The sequence below is a fragment of the Harpia harpyja genome, chromosome 6 (assembly GCF_026419915.1).
Source record: "Harpia harpyja isolate bHarHar1 chromosome 6, bHarHar1 primary haplotype, whole genome shotgun sequence".
In the NCBI taxonomy this organism is placed as follows: Eukaryota; Metazoa; Chordata; class Aves; order Accipitriformes; family Accipitridae; genus Harpia; species Harpia harpyja.
Genome location: NC_068945.1, coordinates 56,713,739 through 56,732,954, shown reverse-complemented (window position 1 = coordinate 56,732,954; position 19,216 = coordinate 56,713,739). Strand labels below are relative to the sequence as shown.

The 19,216-nt window shown below is 38.6% G+C and overlaps 1 protein-coding gene across 2 annotated transcripts in view; it reads right to left on the bottom strand.

Moving 5' to 3' along the window:
- RELN (reelin) overlaps positions 1-19,216 on the bottom strand; it is a 307,068-nt gene that overhangs the window by 91,119 nt on the left and 196,733 nt on the right. For both annotated transcript variants that reach the window (XM_052789505.1, XM_052789506.1), the window contains exons 15-21: positions 18,520-18,648; positions 17,253-17,362; positions 14,251-14,317; positions 13,069-13,302; positions 12,325-12,486; positions 7,163-7,399; positions 1,200-1,392 (exon numbers count right to left, since the gene is read on the bottom strand). In XM_052789505.1, coding sequence (XP_052645465.1) covers positions 1,200-1,392; positions 7,163-7,399; positions 12,325-12,486; positions 13,069-13,302; positions 14,251-14,317; positions 17,253-17,362; positions 18,520-18,648 — 1,132 coding nt within the window. The remainder of the gene's footprint in view (positions 1-1,199; positions 1,393-7,162; positions 7,400-12,324; positions 12,487-13,068; positions 13,303-14,250; positions 14,318-17,252; positions 17,363-18,519; positions 18,649-19,216) is intronic.

Here is a 19,216-nt window from a genome sequence, read left to right as displayed (position 1 = left end):
CCAGATTACGTCCTTGAAATATACTACAAATAGCCTTCTCTATTACTTTTTTATCACAGCAACTTGGGTGGTGTGAGAAAAATGATTTGGCTGCAAGTTCTCTCTCTGAACTCAGCTCTGCTGAGAGAGGAAAGGAGCACTACAATCTGAAGGCAACTGATCTTCCATTGATGGCAAGGACAAATCCCAAGCACCCACCACTAGGAACTGTTCTTGGACACCATGATGACGCCTGCTAGGTATAAAAGACATGAACATAATTTGAAATACCATGTTTATAGCTTTCCTCTGAATTCTGTTTAAGGTAAAAAAGCATTACTTGGATTTGCAAAGTTTAAAAATTCAGTTATTGCCATTTCTCTACTCTGCCCACCAAAGTAAATGTGTCGAAACACAACATGGCAAAAGGTAGCAGGACAATGCTTTCATTGCTCACAGAAGATGTGGGACAGGACATTCAAATCCCTCTGTGAAAACACACCAGGACAAGTTCCCTGACACCCTCTGAATCTGCTCAGAGGCAACTGAAGGACCTTGGTTAGTTCACCCTGAGGCCAGGGAAAGTCCAGCTTGCCATCTAAGATGGAAAACAAAAGCACAAATTATGCCCAAATGCGCTATTCGCATTTGTGCTGAGACAGGGCTGAGCCACATGGGGAAATAGCAGCCAACACTGTTATTTGCACTTCTAGCAGAGACGGGGAAACAGCCGGTCATTATGGCCCTGGACTGTGTTTGAACCAGGGATGGGAGATGAAAGGCTCTACATTACAATCCCCCAAAGGAATGCGCTTTCCATTTACGAAATCGCTGCGCACAAGGGCAGAAAAAATTTCTATCCATTTAAATTCCAGGAAACAGTAGATGCATTTTGCTTTGAAAAACAAAGCAATAGCACAGGACAGATCTCGGCCATTACTCTGTAGCTGTGTCTATCTGTGCCCCAGTTCTTTTCTCAGCCTTGGTCCATTCCTGTCACAATTTTGTGTTTCAGGCTCTCAGATACCTTTCTTCCAAATATCACGAAGAACAGTTTAAATACTCCTATTAGTCATTTTGACTGATTCCAACTGAGAATTTTTTTATAGAAAGGGGAATGAGGAAAACATCTCCCTTTGTTCAATGCCACAAGTATATTTCAGATGATCTTTGTCTAAGCAGAGTTTATGGAAGACAAACGTCCTTGCTGCCAGCCTCACCTCCTGAACAAGATGCCATGTGAGGCCATGGTTGGTGGAGTAGTCCAGTTTCACCTGGTTGTCCATATGAGGAGTAAACGCCTGACTGCAGCCCATCACTAAGTTGAACTGTATCATATATGAAGCTCCGATCTGCATAGACTGGGTCTCCACATAGCGCATGCTAGAAGCTAACTTCGAACCTCCTGTAAAACTGAGAGATGTAAGGAAAGAATCAGGATCCATCCCCAAAATAATTCAGAAGGGAACAGTAGAAATGGTTCTGGGTTAAGTACAGTGATGCTTCTTTCTTTGTTCTGGAGATTGGTGCATGGGATGAGACCATGTGCAGAAGCATCTTTCTGTTGGTACTTCTGCAAATGACAAGGAAGGCCTTGATGTATCCCAGAGTGTGAAACACTGAATAATTCTGTTAGTTCTTACTATATGCTCTTCGTATTAATGATCAAGTTAGGATCAAGGAAAGGATAATGTACAGAAAAAACAACACAAAGGAAGTTCATTCCCCAGGAGTGTCCATTGCCTAAGGTCATGTCACAGTAACAGCTGTAATTTCATGCAAGCACTGGACAGTAAAGATACACTGCGTTTAGTTTAAAATATCCTAATTACATAGACTTTTCATTCCATTGATTTTCAAGTGATTCTATATGCAATGCATTCACTGACTTTTGACTGTGTTTCAGAATTAATATCACCTATCCTCAGCTTCTTTTCTGCAGGATGTACTGATACAAGAGTTCTATTATCCAGTGGACTGGAGAAGATAATTTTGTCAGTAGTAATGTTTGGAACACACCAAGCCTCATATATGATACAAGGTACCCAGTTATCACATACATGGTAACACAATATATACGAAATTACAAGGTTATTTCAATTTAAATGCAGGTTTTTCTTCTATGCACTATTCAAAAGGAAAAAAAAGTCAAATGCAAGAGAGGTATAAGGAGGAAGTAACAACAACTTAAGCTTTGAATCCTGCACGCTAGGCTTCAAAACAGAATGTTTTTAAGAAAGAAATCGCCTCCCTCTCCTTAGTTTGAGATGTTGAGTTAGTGTCTTCAGAAGTACTGTAGTCCTTTCACCTTCAACATTTTCTAAGACTATTCTTAAACGTGAACAATTTAGGATAGGGATTGCATCTTTTTAAAGAAAAATCACTGCAAATCATCATGCAAAAATAAAAAGCTACATTCAGTACAGTGGTGATGAAGAGAATAATCTAGTTCAAGGTTGTCCTTATGGTCAAGTAAGTTACAGTTCATCATCTTAAATAAGAAATCCTAATCTTTCAATATCATACAATAAAACATATTAGCTTCTACCCTGTAAAAATCAAGGTCACGATGAAGTTGGTGTAAGGACTAGGAATACAAGTCAGTGTTACTTAGCACTCTTAAATTAATTCACTGACCCAGACTGTTTTCTACAGCGTCCTTTCCAGAAAGAGCAGTCAAGCCATAAATGCCAGCATTCTACCTTAAAGCTTTAGAAGAAATTACTGAAAGCTGACATTAGTTTTGTCATTATCAAATTGCTGTTACTTGGCACAAGTTAAGATCCAGGCTCCTTTTTACTTTCTGACCTTGCTCTCTGTGACTTCATTTCCTAAAGGATGATCCAACTCATGGCACCATATGAAACTACCTAGTCTACGTTGATCAGCACCATGAAGTGACTGTGGATGGACATTCCCTTCACTGTTGGGGCACTGTCATGGACAACTGGACCAGAAGGCAGTAAGTTGCCTTGGAAAACTGTATCTCAACTGTTTGCTCTTTCAGCCAGTGTTGTCAGTGTTTTTCTTCTCAATAGGAAGGATAATTTTAAGTTGAGCAGAGGATATAATGTACGCTCGTCAGCGGTCCAGCTGGCAACCTATGGTTTGTGGCTTCATTGTTAGAACTGAATGCATCTCAGAAGAATTTGTTTGGATAATGCCTGAATTTATTTTTTCTTCCAAACTTTATCTTGTATTTTTCAAAATGACAAAAACCTGCAAATTTAAAAGGTAAAGCTGACTTAGTCTGACATAGTTTTAATTTCTACAATGCACCTTGAAATTTCATGGCTGATGTGGGAAATCGAAGTTTTACCTTGGGAAATCTGTGCCAGTACAACCAGGCTCTTCAGGTATCAGTCAGCCATGTGCAGTGTAATCAGCCAAAAGTTATATGTTGCAATGCTTTGGAAAATGATCTAGCATTGCACACATAAACCTGGGCACAACACATCACAGTTACCTAAAGCTCATCTGAACAGAATAAAGGAGTTAAAACTAAACAGTTTGATGAAGCATCTGCCCAGAAGCTGTCTTCCCCGAAGTGATGGAACACAAGTGAAGGACTGGTACTCAGCATAGGTGCAAAGAATTAAATGTTCCATTTTGTCTTTGTCTCCACAAAAATTCCCTCTATTCAATATTACTGGTGTAAAACTAGAAAAAAAAAATCTTAAACTCTAATCTTCTTTACTGGTGGCATTCAGGTCATGATTAAAACACTTTAAGTTTAGTATTCATTTTTATTTACTAACTTAGCCCTGGATATTTTACACAGTATGTTAAGTAAGCATTGTTTTAAAGTCAAAACAGCTCTTTAAAATGGATATTAAAGAAACGTGAAAAAGGAAGCTAGTGATGAGATGAAGACAATCTGTGATACTCCATAAGAAGCTCTTTTAAGGAGAGGAAATCACACTATGGGTTCACAAAGACCTTTATCATCCACAAATTGCCTCCAGCTGAACAAGGGTAGCATTAAAGGTGGGGGCTCCACCTTACTTGCCACTTCTTTGCTCTCCAGCTCTCCTGTGTACGTGGTTAGGGGTATGCTCTTCTGCTGGAATACCAAATGTTTTCTTTGTTCTGGGAGTGACACAGCTGGAATATGTTTCCAGATTTTGTAAAAGACAGAGTAATGTCCCTGGCATAACAATAATTTACTAAAAAATCTTCAGAAATGAGAATGCAGAGGCTACATTTTTGTATAAATATGTAGCTGTGAGTTGGTTTCTAGCGTGTATATAATTAGACCTGCGAAGGTGCAGGAACACAATACCCATAGGTGCCCTCAGAACAATTGCTCTCCCTCCAAGCACTGCCAACTAATTGGTACTTCTGGGAATGATATCACAGCCAATGTCAGCCAATCTGTGCTGCTCCAAATTGCTCTGGGATCCCCAGAGTTACCACGTTTTCATGGCTGGTACTTTCAGGAATACTGAAAAGCCACATGGATGTAGCTGGTTTTGTAAAGCTGCATTGACCGAGAATATTGATGTGATGGGCAAATGCTCATGCTAGCCCCAGCTTTGCTTCCATCAAAGGCAGGAGACATTTATGTCTTTTTACATCACATCATACCTATTTTGCTAAATAATTCCTAAACGTATTACTATATTTTAATTAAGTCAATTACCTGAAAGAAACTTTCTGCACATTACAGAGTAATAATCAATCTAAAAGACAAAACATTTTATAAACACAGGTGAACTATCAAGCTGATGTAGAGCAACTGTATTACATTGGTCCATGAGGATAGTTCATTACGAGCCAGATTTACAGGCTTACCCTAGGCTGCTCTAGGGACAGTGGGACACTCTATTGTCCGCTACATTGAGTTAAATCATAATGTCATAATCTGACTGAAGACAGTTTAATTATAGATCGTTATTTTATTTGTGTCCAGATGAAAATTAAAAAAAAAAAGTGTTAGCATCCTTATCAATACTTAAATGCATTTCAGCAGGTGGTTGTAAGTAGTCTGTAATGCTCCAGAGGCATTTGGGTCAAAACCTTGCCTGTGTATGAGCATTTTGGAGTAGTGATGAGTTAATGTACATCATCAAACATTTAATTTTAAAAGTGTTCTGGAGTCCTTTCAGTATACTCAACACACTTGCTGTAATAAGGTCTAAGAACCAATCTGAAACCGCATGTTGACAACTATGATCAAATAAAGTGACTGTTCCAGATATAGATGATTATAAAACACTCAAAAATCACCTTTGCTCAAAACGTATGTATATCAACATACCCCTCTTTTCTAAGTGAAGCCAGGTATAGAAAAGAACAACCTTCCTCTTCAATAAAAATAAAAATCGCCCTCCTCAGTTTTAAGTTTTCCCCAATTTTAAGGATAAATATTTCAGATTTACAGATTCTGAGGCAGAAACAGAGGCCTAATAGACGATTAAAGGCAATTCAGTGAAAACGGGCCTGGGGATGACACCCTGTAAAATGATTTATAGCATATTTACCATAGTCCTACTAATGAAAAAGCTGTTGTCAGACTTTTCTCAAGAGGATGGTGTCAGTGCTACTGCAAACTATGCTCATAGAAAGTCATGAGTTAGAAAATGAGAACCAAATGGACTCACAGCTGGGAAAAGCCAACAATAATTAATTTAACTAGCAGCCATTTGTACAGAATTTGTGTAAGTTTAAAAATTTCCCTTGAGAGAAACAAGGTCAGTGAAGGATAGAGTTCATGTCTTCTAGTGATAATGAAAAATACTTATACATAAATAGTAAGGAAATATTGCAAAGCTTTGATTCTTTATTTGATGCATGAAAAGTTCAACATTTACACTATGACTGAGCACTACAAATCTTAGCCAATATATGGGATGGAGAATTTAGCTTAGCGTTTATTATTTCTATTCTGATTTAGAGTTATAGGAGGAAAATAGAGGAACCTCTGCTATCTTAAATAACCTGCCCCCTGACTCCCCCATAAACTGGTCTTACAAGAACAGAAGGAAAACAATGTCATTAAAGGGCTTTCATTCCAACTCTTTGATGAAGAAGATGCAAACAGTTTGAGACCTAACATGTTGTTTCATTTTAATGAGCAGCGAGTACCTTCCTTGTCCTTATTAAAGTGGTTAATGGTGCTTCTACTGCCTCATTATCACTGCTAGAACACATTCCGTGTTGTTCCTACTGCTAAGCCACCTCCTTTTAGTTTGACAGATGATCAGAAAGTCAAATCAGATTGCTCAGAGATACTTGTTAATAAAATTGCAACACTTTTTCTCCGAGTGTCCATGGGGATGCTAAAATTGTTTATATTTTCTTGAGGTTTTCTATAATTACTGTGATTGTACCTTCTCCAAATAAATACATCTATGCTGATTAAAGCTGTACTGGGTTTATATGTTGATCAGACTAGCATGAAACTTACTTGGTTTTAATCAAAACACAGAGATTAAATTGAGCTTCCTTTGTATTAATTCCAAATGTTACACTTATGTACTCCAGCATTTAATTTTTGTGAAGCATGTTAACGTTTTACTAAAAAAGCTTATTTTTACACAGTCGTAACAGAATTTTCTTTTTCTTTGTTTGTCACTTCTTTTTCATTTCTTGCCTTTTTTTGCTTTGGGGCAGGTGATGTTTTCTTGCTTTTGTTTCTAAATACACAGTACATTTTGGGCATAATTGCAATATGTCATAATGCTGTTCATAGTGTAAATGACTAAATGGGTATAATACCAGACAAAATAACTACAAATAACTAATGTCATTCTACCAACATTCTGCTGCCTTTCCTTTTTGGAGTGTAATCTAATGGCTATGTAAACAGATCTGAACATCACTTACAAAATATTCACGGCCTGTGCTTAACAGATTAATTCATAACCTGTACACCCATATTAACCTGGCTGTATTTTAAGCCAAGATTATGAAAATCTTCTAAATTGTTTCTATTAGGATATTCTTTAAATATTTTGTGGGGTAAGAATGCTACATTCAAGGTTCCCATCAAACAAATCTCTGTGCAACGGGGTGTAAAAACTTACTGCTAATTGCAATTAGTTTTGTCCATAATGTGAGGATGAGACAATTACTCTGAAGAGCTGCCAGAAAGACTCATTTGCAGAAATCATTTGGTTCTTAGCAGGATGAATAGACAAAGAAATCAAAAGTAGAACAGAAATGAATATGTGTTTCTCACCAAAGAGTCCAGTCATGTCCACAGTAGGGCTGAACATTTCCCAAGTAGAATCCCAGAGACTGTGTGACTTCCACTAGGTTGGTGAAGTCCAGACTGATGCTATTGAAAAGCACAGAGGTCATGATGATTTCATCAATCGCCCACACATCTTCACCTTGAGAAGAGTGATATGGTTGCCACCATCTGAACTGAATGCCAATCTGCCTTGCATCTTCAGGCAGCTCCACTGAAATTATTCTGGAAAACAAACCAAAACTGTTATTGAAAGTTGTCCTGGTTTTGGCTGGGATAGAGTTAATTTTCTTTCTAGTAGCTGGTATAGTGTTATGTTTTGGATTTAGTAGGAGACCAATGTTGATAACACACCGATGTTTTCAGTTGTTGCTAAGTAATGTTTATACCAAGTCAAGGATTTTTCAGCTTCTCATGCCCAGCCAGCAAGAAAGCTGGAGGGACACAAGAAGTTGGGAAGGAACACAGCCAGGACAGCTGACCCAAACTGGCCAAAGGGGTATTCCATACCATGTGACATCATGCCCAGTATATAAACTGGGGGGAGTTGGCCTGGAGGGGGAGATCACTGCTTGAGAACTAACTGGGCATTGGTCGGTGTGGTGGGTTGACCCTGGCGAGTGGTGAGCAACTGCATAGTGCATCACTTGTTTTGTATATTCCATTTCTTTTATTATTATTATTGTCATTTTATGATTGCTATTATTATCGTTATTATTTTCTTCCTTTCTGTTCTATTAAACTGTTCAACCCATGAGTTTTACCTTTTTTTTTTCCCCCGATTCTCTCCCCTATCCCACTGGGTGTGGGGGAAGTAAGTGAGTGGCTGCATGGTGCTTAGTTGCTGGCTGGGGTTAAACCACGACAAAAGTTTTGCTGTTTGTATTAATTCCATAGGGATGTATTTTATCATTATTTTTTCTTACTGACCCTAAAAATCATGGGTTAAATTCAGCCCACAAATACCTTAGCATCTACTGGTACAGCTTCTACCAGTGGCAGGGGCAGGGGAATCGTTAGTTCTCTTGGTAGTCAATATATTTATTGAAAGACAGCCATGTGTAAAAGCCATAAAAAAAGAGTTTCCACCAGTTTTGTAAATTTTGCTGCTACTGTGGACTTCTCTGTAAATTTAAAGGTGCTCTTCCTTGCCAGAAGAAACCAGAATGCCCTCCATTTGAAGCCCAGGAGCTTGGACTGGCAAAGGGATGATCAGCTGACAAGGACTTATGAATTCCAGCTCCATTTTCACAGACTCAGTGGATTTTATCCTGATCTGAAGACATGCATCTTTTTAACATCTGTGCTTGTTTCTGCACAGCACTGACATCATGCCTGTGTTGCTCTTGTCCTAGAAGAACCCACTCCTGTAAACTGCCACATTCAAGTGGAAAAGGTTCAGCTTGTCAGGCAGTGTGATTATGTGTAGTCTTTTATGGCAAACACTTCTCTTCTGTAGTTGCATAGAGATGCAACTGGAGGTGAGTCCCAGGCTCTTCTCCTGGTATGCAAGGTCACTTGATTTGTCATGGCAGCTATGACAACAACCCTGTAATTGACAAACTGCAAAGAAAATTAAGAGTAATATCTAATTTCCAGGAGCAATTATCATACACAGCAGCAGGGAGCACGCATTAATTGCCACAGCAACACCACCTTCTTGAAAGCTCCATAAATCACCACGACCATGGTGCCCCATGCAACACACGTGAACTGTGAAACAGACTGGCAACAGGGACATTTGTCTCCATCGGTGTACAGTTACTTGCTGGCAAAAGGGTTTTTGGCAAGCTCATCATGTAGCTGATGTTCTTCTTTCTCTCTTAGAGGAAAAGTGGATAAAATGACAAATCGGGTAAACCAGAAACATCATTTTATCCTTTAGCACGAAGTTTTTTCCAGATTTAAGGCTTTCTAAGCTGCCTGTTACAATGTTTTGTTCTGCGCATATGAAACAGTCTTGTGCCTGCAGTGCTCTTAGTGCAAAACCACACTCTTAAAAATTACTTGCTAAACTGACCTTGTGAAGAGTATACTTATAATACTGTTGTTTAATGTCACATTGATTTTAAAGAAGAATATGTTAATCCATTAGCAAGAAAAAAAGCAAATGGCTTGGCTAAACAGGTGGGAAGCACTCAGAAAGTCCTGGCTGGCATTTCTAGGAGCTGCTTTCTGCCAGTTGTAGGCTGGAGAGCAGTGTCGAGGGACAGCCAGAGGTGACCGCTGCCGTGTCCCCATGACAAGGGACCAGCAGTGCGCACACTTTATGTATGATGGATACATTTCTTTTGCCACTCAAATAAACATGCTTGAATGACTTCATACCCTTCTAAGAGAAAGACCAAGCCCTATTACTCTCTGGCACGTGAATAAATTACAAGGACTTTCTTTCTACCAAGGGTTCCCTAATAAGCAGCAACTCTATGACTTTTGGGGTCAATTTTTATAGGCACAAATGACACTAAATAGCTACTGATGCTAAAAGGAACCGATGATTTTGTCTTCCATGGTTCAATAGGGTGAACCTGAGGAAAGCCGGTACCCTGGCTAGGAGGAGCACTGTATCCAGCATATGCTGTGAAGCACTTGGCACTTGTGTGAGCTAATGCTCTGTTATAATCCTGGGCATATTTCTCTGCTGGTGGCTGTCTCTGATGCCTGCATCCTCCCTTTCACTTTTAACTCTCATAAGCTTACCCACGTGGACACTAATTCTCACTGACAGTAATTTACAGAAAATCCTAAATCATGACATACACCACTGATACACCTATTGGATGTTAAAATATTTAACACATGTTAAAATAAATTTATCATCCCAGGGGATTAAGCAAACACAATTTAAAGACGTTGGTGTAAACCACCATCTATGGCACATACGTTTAGTATGCAGAACCTGACTACATCTCCAGTTATAACAGCTTCTCCTGTCTGGCTTTGATTTGTTGGAGATAGATGGAGAGGGAGGGGGATTCTTGCTAATGACTTTTCTGCTGCAGAGAAGAAAAGTGTTCCTACTAACATTACCAGCCACCATTAGATTTCTTAAAAACCAGCTGGGAGACCTTTGCTCTGATCTCATTCTTTCAAGCTATGCGCATACCTAATATTGAAAAGCCACCGCTGTTCTGCTCAGAAGAAAAATGCAGCTGTCAAATGTTAGCAGATTAAATGCACCTTTTCAGCAGAACATTAAATGTGTAATTATTTTTTGTATGACTGAAGATTAATTAAATTTCTGGTTACAGATTGATTACCAAACTTTGCAGCAGTCCATCTATGTTACCAAAAATGCTGATATTTTCAGACAACATTATATGAAAAGGTGAAGCTTTCTTCATGTTCTTCATCATAATTATTGCCAGCATTATCTTCAGATTTGTATGTCTGTCATTTTTCTATCTACCCAGAGTGGACTATACATATCCCATGGCAAAACCTTTCTAACCTGTGTATGTTGTGCTTAGCTCTTTGCCCTGTCAGAACAACAGAAATTGTGTTTCATACTTAATCTCAAAAGGCAAAAAAAGGTCTCTGGCATCAATATAATTTACTACATTTATATCTTAAACTTCATTAAAATCAGTCACCGGAATGTGTATTTTCCTTTTTGTTATAAAAATTTCATAGTGCTATATATTAAAAACCTTTAGGGAAATAGAATTCCTACAGCTGTAATCTTGAATCTAAGAATTAGAAACAGGGCCATATAAAATATATATGTGACTACAATAAAGGACAGGAAAGGAAATTTTGAAGAAGGCTTATGAGTGTTCCAGTTTGTAGGATCTTTCCTTTGGAAACATTTAAAACTTCAGAAATTAAAGTCCACATGCAGTATACTTCTACCAAATACAGTCATTCCTCTCAGATTTTTCAGTATTTCTTACAGGTCCTGGGAAATAGATTTAATGTTACAAGTATTTTTCCATTAAGATATTCTTAATCACATTTTGTATATTGTATATTTTGTACTGAGTTATTAACAAGATGAGGAAATCTAGTTTGTTTTTTTTTTAAATGCACTGATCTGAGCTCAATAAATACAAATAAGGAAAGTTATACATAGTTAAAGTGACCTGCAGACTATCTACCTGGGGTTGACTCAGGCCTTATCCTGGAACTGCGTGGAGGGGTAGAGAAGAGGATGCAGGGCAATACCTAGTGCAAAGCCGTCCCTGGGCAGGAATGGACCAGCTGGGATGGGACGCACGATGCCACTGTCGGCCCTGCCTCTCATGCCCCCTTGCAGAGCATCTCCTTTCATTGGGATTTATTGGCTCTATTGGCAGAACCCCATGAAGGCGGATGCTTCCAGGTTTGAGTGGGTTTGCACAGAGCCAGCCCAGATTGTTCTGGGCTTGCAGTACAGGTATGCTCATGGAGACTCCTGATTTTGCATTGCTTTATGAAAATTGGTGGATGGTCTCACAAATGTAACAGTAAAGAATACCTTCTTCTCTAAATACATCAGATACATTCCTCTCTAATCTGGTGCCAAACATAGATGCTGCTAGATGAGACGAGCTCTTTGTTCAGCTTCTTCATGATTTGTACAATTCCCAGGCACAGTCACCAGCAGGTCCTCCCAGGGCACCGAGTCCAACCCACAGGCACAGGCACAAAGTCATGTAATCCCCCTCACAATGGGAGCAGGTGCAATTTCCCTGCTGACCTGGAGAGACCCTCACAGTTGGATTTTGTCTTAGCTGTCCTACGCTGCCTACAAACTCCTAATCCCAGAGGATGGTGTAGTGAAGGTATCTATGGCTTCAAAGCTACAAACAATTTATGTTAATTTTTCTTTACAAGTGGCTGCTTCCACGGGAAGAGGCATGCCCCTATTTCCCACAAGTACATTTCTACCCCTCATCCCACACTGCCTCAGCTTGCTCTGTCACATCACCTGAGACTCAAATGTCATTAAATCCATGTGTTTATTTTTATAGAAGCAGGCAAAAATGGGAAGTGCCCAGAACAGCTGCAAAATTTTGAGGAAAAGCGATAACTTTCAGTGTGAAGTAAAAGATCTTCATTCCACTCATTCCCATACCATGTGGGCAGATGTACTTTCCGCATTGCAGTGACTACCACTACCAGCATTAACTGCATGTAGATAACACTCCTCGTAATATTTATGCATATACCTTGGCTCATGGTAGTTGAGATAAGAATAGTGTTCCAGTAGTTTCCAGGTAATCCCATTGTCGTAGGAGTAATGCAGCAGCACTCCTTCCCCAGGCTGGTCGGGTGCTTTGCAGGTACTCAGTACCGACTTGCTGCCCAGGCGTAGTGTGAACTGCAGGAACCTGGATCAAAATTACACAAATATTTATAGGGTACCATTTGCATAGTATTTTTTTTTTCTCCTAACCAGGTTGTTTTCAGATCTTTTCAATCTAGACAAATTTTGATAAATATCAGTTATGGGGTTTTGTACGTGCAATTTGTTTTTACTGTCAAGTAATGCAATGTGGCACACACAGTTAAAAAATGCCAATCATTACAGCGTTTAATTATTTATTAGGCACTGAAGGGGAGGGAGAGATAGTGAATGGATCTAATCAGCTGCCACAAGCTGTCAAATAAACACAACCTTATAAATAATTAATTAGCACTTGGCTTTGACACTCAGGTTTGATATTAACATTTCATATTTTCCATCCTTGCTGTACGACAACTTCCCTCCAGTCTGTTTGGGGCTCTGTTGTTTACAAAGCAGGAGGAGAAAAAGCAAGGCTATGAAATCACCATTAAAATATGGAACTAGGAGTTTTTAAAAAACTTCTCTTCCTGCTAAATCAATCAGCTTAATAATACACAAGGTTGTAGCTGGAAGGGAAGGGGTTCCCCAATTTCTTTGCCTCCCTTTACTGCTCTTTTCCTCTCACCTGGACTGGGAGCTGTCAAGGAAGGAGGTGATAAGCTGGCGCCTCCCATCCTTGTTGAAGACCAGGGCCTTGCCACTGGCCAGGACCCCACAGCCGAAGCTGACCTCAGCCCCCCGGATGGAGTAAAAATTGTGGTAGGAAGAGAGGCGGGAGCTGACAAAGCTCTCAGAGATGAATACGGGAAAGGTCTGTGATGCCATTTCACATGCCGGCCCTGAAAAGCCGGGGTCGCACCTGCGGGTGAGGAAGATTGAACAGCATAATTAATGACCCATCTTCTCCTGTGGTTGGTTGGCAGACCAACACAGTGGCTGCAGTTGTTCATGAACTGAAGATGCCTACAAAGTCTCTCTCAAATCTAAGGACCAAGAACCTCTTTAAACTTTATTTAGCTATTGCATAGCCAACGACTTTCTTTTAGGTAGTACTTACTTTTCCAATTTTAAAAAATCATAGTTGTGAACACCCCACCAATCTGCACATAAAAAGCAATACAGAAATATTTTTATTCATTTTTTGGAACAAAAATACTGCTGACATAATTTACAGTTGTTCATATATAAAATGATTAATTTGCTTTTATCTGTAGCATGTCACATGTGATTACAAGAAACTGAGTAACAGAACAGAATGCCCTGTGGGTCATGTTCTTGTTAATACCTAAAAATAGTTACACCAATATTTTGAATGTGCTTACTGGTTTTGAGTAAGTACCTTTACTTTTTAGGCTGGAACCCTTTTAACAAGCCTGACTTTCAGAAAAAAGTGGAGTGCTGACCTTCTGTCCTTGAGGTCTGTTAGGCTACGGGATATTAGAACTATGAAAATTGTGATTCTTTCCCAAAATTTAATATAAAAGTGATACAGTCCCAAATCACCTCTAAAACCAGTATATAGCATGCATCACTGACATTTCAGTGTGCTCTATAGCACATTTTAAGGTGAACTGGAAGTTAGACTCTCTCCCAAAAGAAAATTATTAAAAAAATATTAAATATGCTGCCATTTAGAAAGATTAATCTTTAGCTCTCCAGTGAGTTTTATGCATTCTGAGGTGTATGCTAGTTTTATATTTAGTCATCTCAAAAAGCAAGGGCTGAAATGAAAATCACTTCAACTTTCAGACCATCAAGTGAACTATGTGACAGAAATTGAATACAAGTACTGAATTATAACTCTTACTTGCAGCCATTTCTAGTACACTGTCCTCGCCCTGAGCAGAATTTGAGGCAAGCTGGACCAATATAAACTGCAGAGAAAAGAAATCAGTTGAATGAAGGATTATGTTATTCTATAAACAGAATATAAAGAATACAAGAAAGTATACAGGCCTGATCATACAGTTAGTGTATTTATCTTAATCCCACTAGCTGCAAGAGGTCTACAAAAGGGTAAAATGCATTTGACTGTGTCAAGGATAGCCAGGGACAATTTATTATTTAATAGGTAATGTCTATCTGTGGCTTGAGACACTAGTGATGTTTTAATTAATGTACCTGATTTTTCTAAGACTGTGAATGAGATCAGATGATTTGCTATGCATTGACCATTTTCTTGCCTTCCCTTTTCTTCATCTTATTTCGGAGACGTAATCCAATATATATGTATCAGTACATTCCAATAGCAATCTTGTAGATTTTAAAAATGTGCTGCTGCCTCTCTCACTGAAATGCACATACTTAACTGCACTGGACTTAATTGGAATTAGAACCTGCCCTGATATGTCTTAAGTAACTATTAAGTATGATACATTTTCACTGATTGTTTCAAATGGAATAAAACTCAAATCATATGCGCTCAAAAATACTCCAGACTTGTTTTACTCTTTTACTTCATCTTCTTCCAATGACTCGAATTGACAGTGTTGATAATTTGTGAAAAATATGAAGGATGGAAAGATGAGCAAATCTCAGTATAATTTACATCTCATTGCACTACTATAAAGAAAAGCATTAATCTGGGTATAGATCAAATGCATTAATCTGGGTGTAGCCCAAAGCACAACTTGTGGGCAATGTTCTTTCAATACAATATGATAAACAGACCTTAACCAAGAATAGTGTTGTCTTTTCTGTTGAAGAATGACTATTACTTGGAGTTATCCACTTGCACTGTGGCTTCTGGAATGTCATCCAAATAGCCACCAATTTGAAATCATCTGTAACAAGCAGTACTTATTCCCTCTCCTAGTTTTATGATGCCCGTCACAGCAGTGTGTCAGTACTCCCTGGCAGATGCACTCTAAATCCCTGTTAGCTACTCCCTGTAACTAACTCCCCATCAGATTTCATGTGATTTCTAGATTTTCTCACTTTTCGGGGTGGAAAAATTCTGTTCTGTTTGATTTATTTGTGTCTTTTGAGGTCTTTTTGAGGGGGTGGTAAAAGTAGAAGGGTTAAAGATGCAATGATGTCATTCAAAATTGAAAAAGCTTTATGGAAACTGGCAGTTTTCCAGTGTTTCTAAAAGATGGCCAGCTTCCAGATTTCATTTAAAACTTAATTTACATAAGGAACAGTTGTGAAGCTAGAAGTCAAGAGTGCTGAATCCTTGAAAATCTTCCTTTCTTCAAGAATTTGAGTTCTGTTCCAATATTTATAAGTCTTTCCCTACAATACAGTGTAAAGCTTCAGTTTCGCTAGTATCTAACAAAGGAGGCACGCAAAACCTCAGAAACATGTTCATCTTTAAGACTTGATTCCCGTATCATGGTTCTACACCTCAAACAAATTTCGGAGCAGGCAGATGGTTGGTAAAACTTCTTTTGAGATGGTACACACTGGAGCATGCAGCATCCTTTGATGGAATTGTATTTTGTTCTACAAGCAAAGGTAGTACAGATATATGAATTGTCCAGTGATTTTCAAAATCTTGTTTTGTTCTGTTGTAAAGAATTTGGACCCTTGGATTGATTTCATCTTACTCTTCTTTCTGTGAATATCTGTGAGTGTCTCCAACACTTACAGTTTGCATTTTGTTAGGTAGCAAGTCATCTTTGCAGATACTCACAGACATCTTCTTATGTTTATATACCTAAATTTTCCCTTCATTTTACTTTCTTTTTGATGTATATCATCATCTCTAAAGACAAGCATTAATACTCTATCCAGAATGTCAAGATGATGCTACTTCCCATTAATATGATTAAGAGAATAATTTTCATTACTTTTTGTGAAAAACTTTCATTTGTGGCATTACCTTATCAGCTTCAAGGATTTTCTTTTCAATACTAGGCATTAATTTATTTAAATAATTTTGCAAAATGTAACTATTTACCATTCCCAGGCTCCATATCAAACCTTACTGGGAATCACTACAAAATTTCATGGGCAATTGTACATCACTGTAATCTTTAAATTACATACTTCACACATCTAACAAAACAAATTCTGGATGTAGTTTACTTAGTCCCAAATCATTTAGGGCTAATAAGCAAGCTAAAAAAATTTGCACCTCCTCATAGTTAGCCCTTTCAATTGTGCTTATTTCTGCATTTCATACATTGTATTTATTATATCCCGTGTTGCTATAAACTTTTACTGTGCTTTAAAGTATTTCCTTTCAAGACTGGCCCTGGTTATCCTCTGCACTAAGTTTTATAATCATATGAGTCAATATAAGCTCCTCCCAGTTCTCCACATCCATTTAAGAACAGGTAAGTGAAAAATAATTTCCTAAAAGAAGAACAGTTCCCTGAGACAGATGGTACTTTCCCCCTGAAGGTACTGTAAACAATGTAAAAGTTTTGTCAGTGTTTTGGTAGCAGCATTGCTTTATGATGGTCTTCTATGTCCAGAAGGAAAAATATGTCCCAGATGCTGTAACTATTGCTTAGTCTGGTGCAGTACATGTCCGTAATAGCGCTGTGTAGTACCTATTTATGTAAGTAGAACTAAGCAGTTAGAGGAAGTGTTATATTAAGCCCTTGTTAGCAATATATTTTCCTGGAAAGTATTCAATTAAAAGGAAAAAAAAAAGGGTACTCTACTAGGCTATTGTCTTTTCAAGTAACAGAATTCTGCTCTAGCTTCAAAATGCATCTGTTACCAAGTGCAGATAAGAAGAAAAGGAATTTAACAAACTGAAAATCCTTTGACTTGTGATTGTGGAAAATATGTTTACTTGAAGCAGCACATAAAAATTTACTCTTCTGATGTATCATGATCATGGATAAGAATACTAACTATTATCGATTGCCCACATATTTCCAAGGATTGGTCCTGTTTGTCTCCATCGAATCCTGGTGTCACTTGTTAATGCAGCATTGGGAAGGGGAATAGTTATTCGGTTCCACCTGAAATACATATAACACAAATGCTAGCATTTTATATTGATAGTCGTTAAGCAACTGTATGTTTTGCAGATGTGTTTACTTATACTGGAAGCTTTGTGAGAATTTTAAATTCTAAAATCTGCTCAAATGAAGCAGTGAAGTTACTGCAGCTTTGGAAAATACAAATGAAAAAAAGAACATGGCCCATGACATTTTCGTACAATATGAATGTTAATTATTACATCATAAAACCCAGCCATTTTTTTCCCCTGCATGAATGCATGAAGTCAGCAAAGACCTTAACCTGCTTCGCTGTAGTGACTTCTCCATCACAATGAATATCTCCTAAATTGCATACTGAATTAAACCTTTTGGTATGACTGAACTCTCTTTGGTGGAAACCCTTGGGGGTGAGAAGAGGGGCACAGAGGATTTGGCCTGCTGTGGTCTGGGCCATCATTCTTATATCATCCACGGGGGCTAGACTTCCTATGCACACCGGGGGTCATGGTCCCCATGAAAATGGTACAGGAATGGGAGGGTCACCAGCATAGCAATGCTTCAACTACACTTGCTTCTCATAGTCATACCCACTGCTCTGAAGTGTCTGTGGAAGTTGGGATACAGAAGGATACACAGTCATGGGATTTGCGCTATGCAACAAGATGTCACAGTTCATTTTGTGGTCAGAACAGTACCAAAGAGACTTAATAAAGAGAAGAGTTGATATAAGAAAGTGACACTAACAACCATCTCCATCTGCAGAAGTACAGAGGATGTGCTTCGTTATAACCCAATATTGGGATTCCAAGTGCGTAAAGGTGTCTGAGGATGTAAATATGGCTTTGACTGATGGTTCCTCTGACTAAGAAGAAAACTTTTGTGGCTTTGACAAAGTATAACTTTTCTTCTAATTACCAGCATGCTGTCCACAGGGGTCTTTTTTGTAATTTATCTTTAGCATCAGAAAAATAATATTATACCAGAGAAGCAGCCCCATATATTTCAAATTTCATTACTGGGCAGCCAGGGAGACCAGAACACTTCTGCCTTGCTCTCCTCAGCTATTCAAAAATGAAAGATGACACAGGGTTGTGTGCTTTGCTGCTTTCTTCTGTCACCTATAATTCACTTCTCTAATCTTGCATCCCAGTTAGCTTTGCAGAGAACACTCTCACCCGCTGTAATTTTCAGAGGCGTAGATGGTGCTGTGGGGGAGGTGAGGCCCAGCACATATCTCAGGCAAACACTCGGTATGGAGCAGGGACCAAGAGCGACCATGGTTGGTTGAAAACTCCAAGCTGACGCTTATAACACAGTGAAGGAAAGAAAGGAGAAAGACACTGTGAGCCTACCTGGCACAGATATCAATGTAGAAGTACCAACACTGAGAAACCACCAAATCTGCCATTCCTAATAACTGATGCTGAAACATGAAATAATTTTAAGCAGACTCTGAATACAACAAATCCTGAAAATACAAACTTGAAACAAATCTGAGTGTTTAAAAACCAAAAGGGTAGTCTGCAGACTGAGGATTGTTTAAACACCTAATCCTTGTTTGGCCACCGTCTAGCTAGTGTTTTTATGCTGCTGCTGCTAAGTGAGTTGTTGTTACTCTCATATTTCAGCTAGAAATGGTTTCAAAAATAATGAGGAGAAAACTTGGATTAATCAGAGCTAGACAGCATCATGTGAGCACAGGACACTTATAACTGCCAGCTGCTAACCATTACATCTTCAGAAGTAAAAGACCACTAGTTATTCATGCATCGGCTGGCTCTTCCTTTCTGTTGCTGATAAATATCAACTTCATTGGACTCCTCAGTCATCTGACTCCTTCACCCATTGTGCCTAAATGGAGATCAGAAAAGC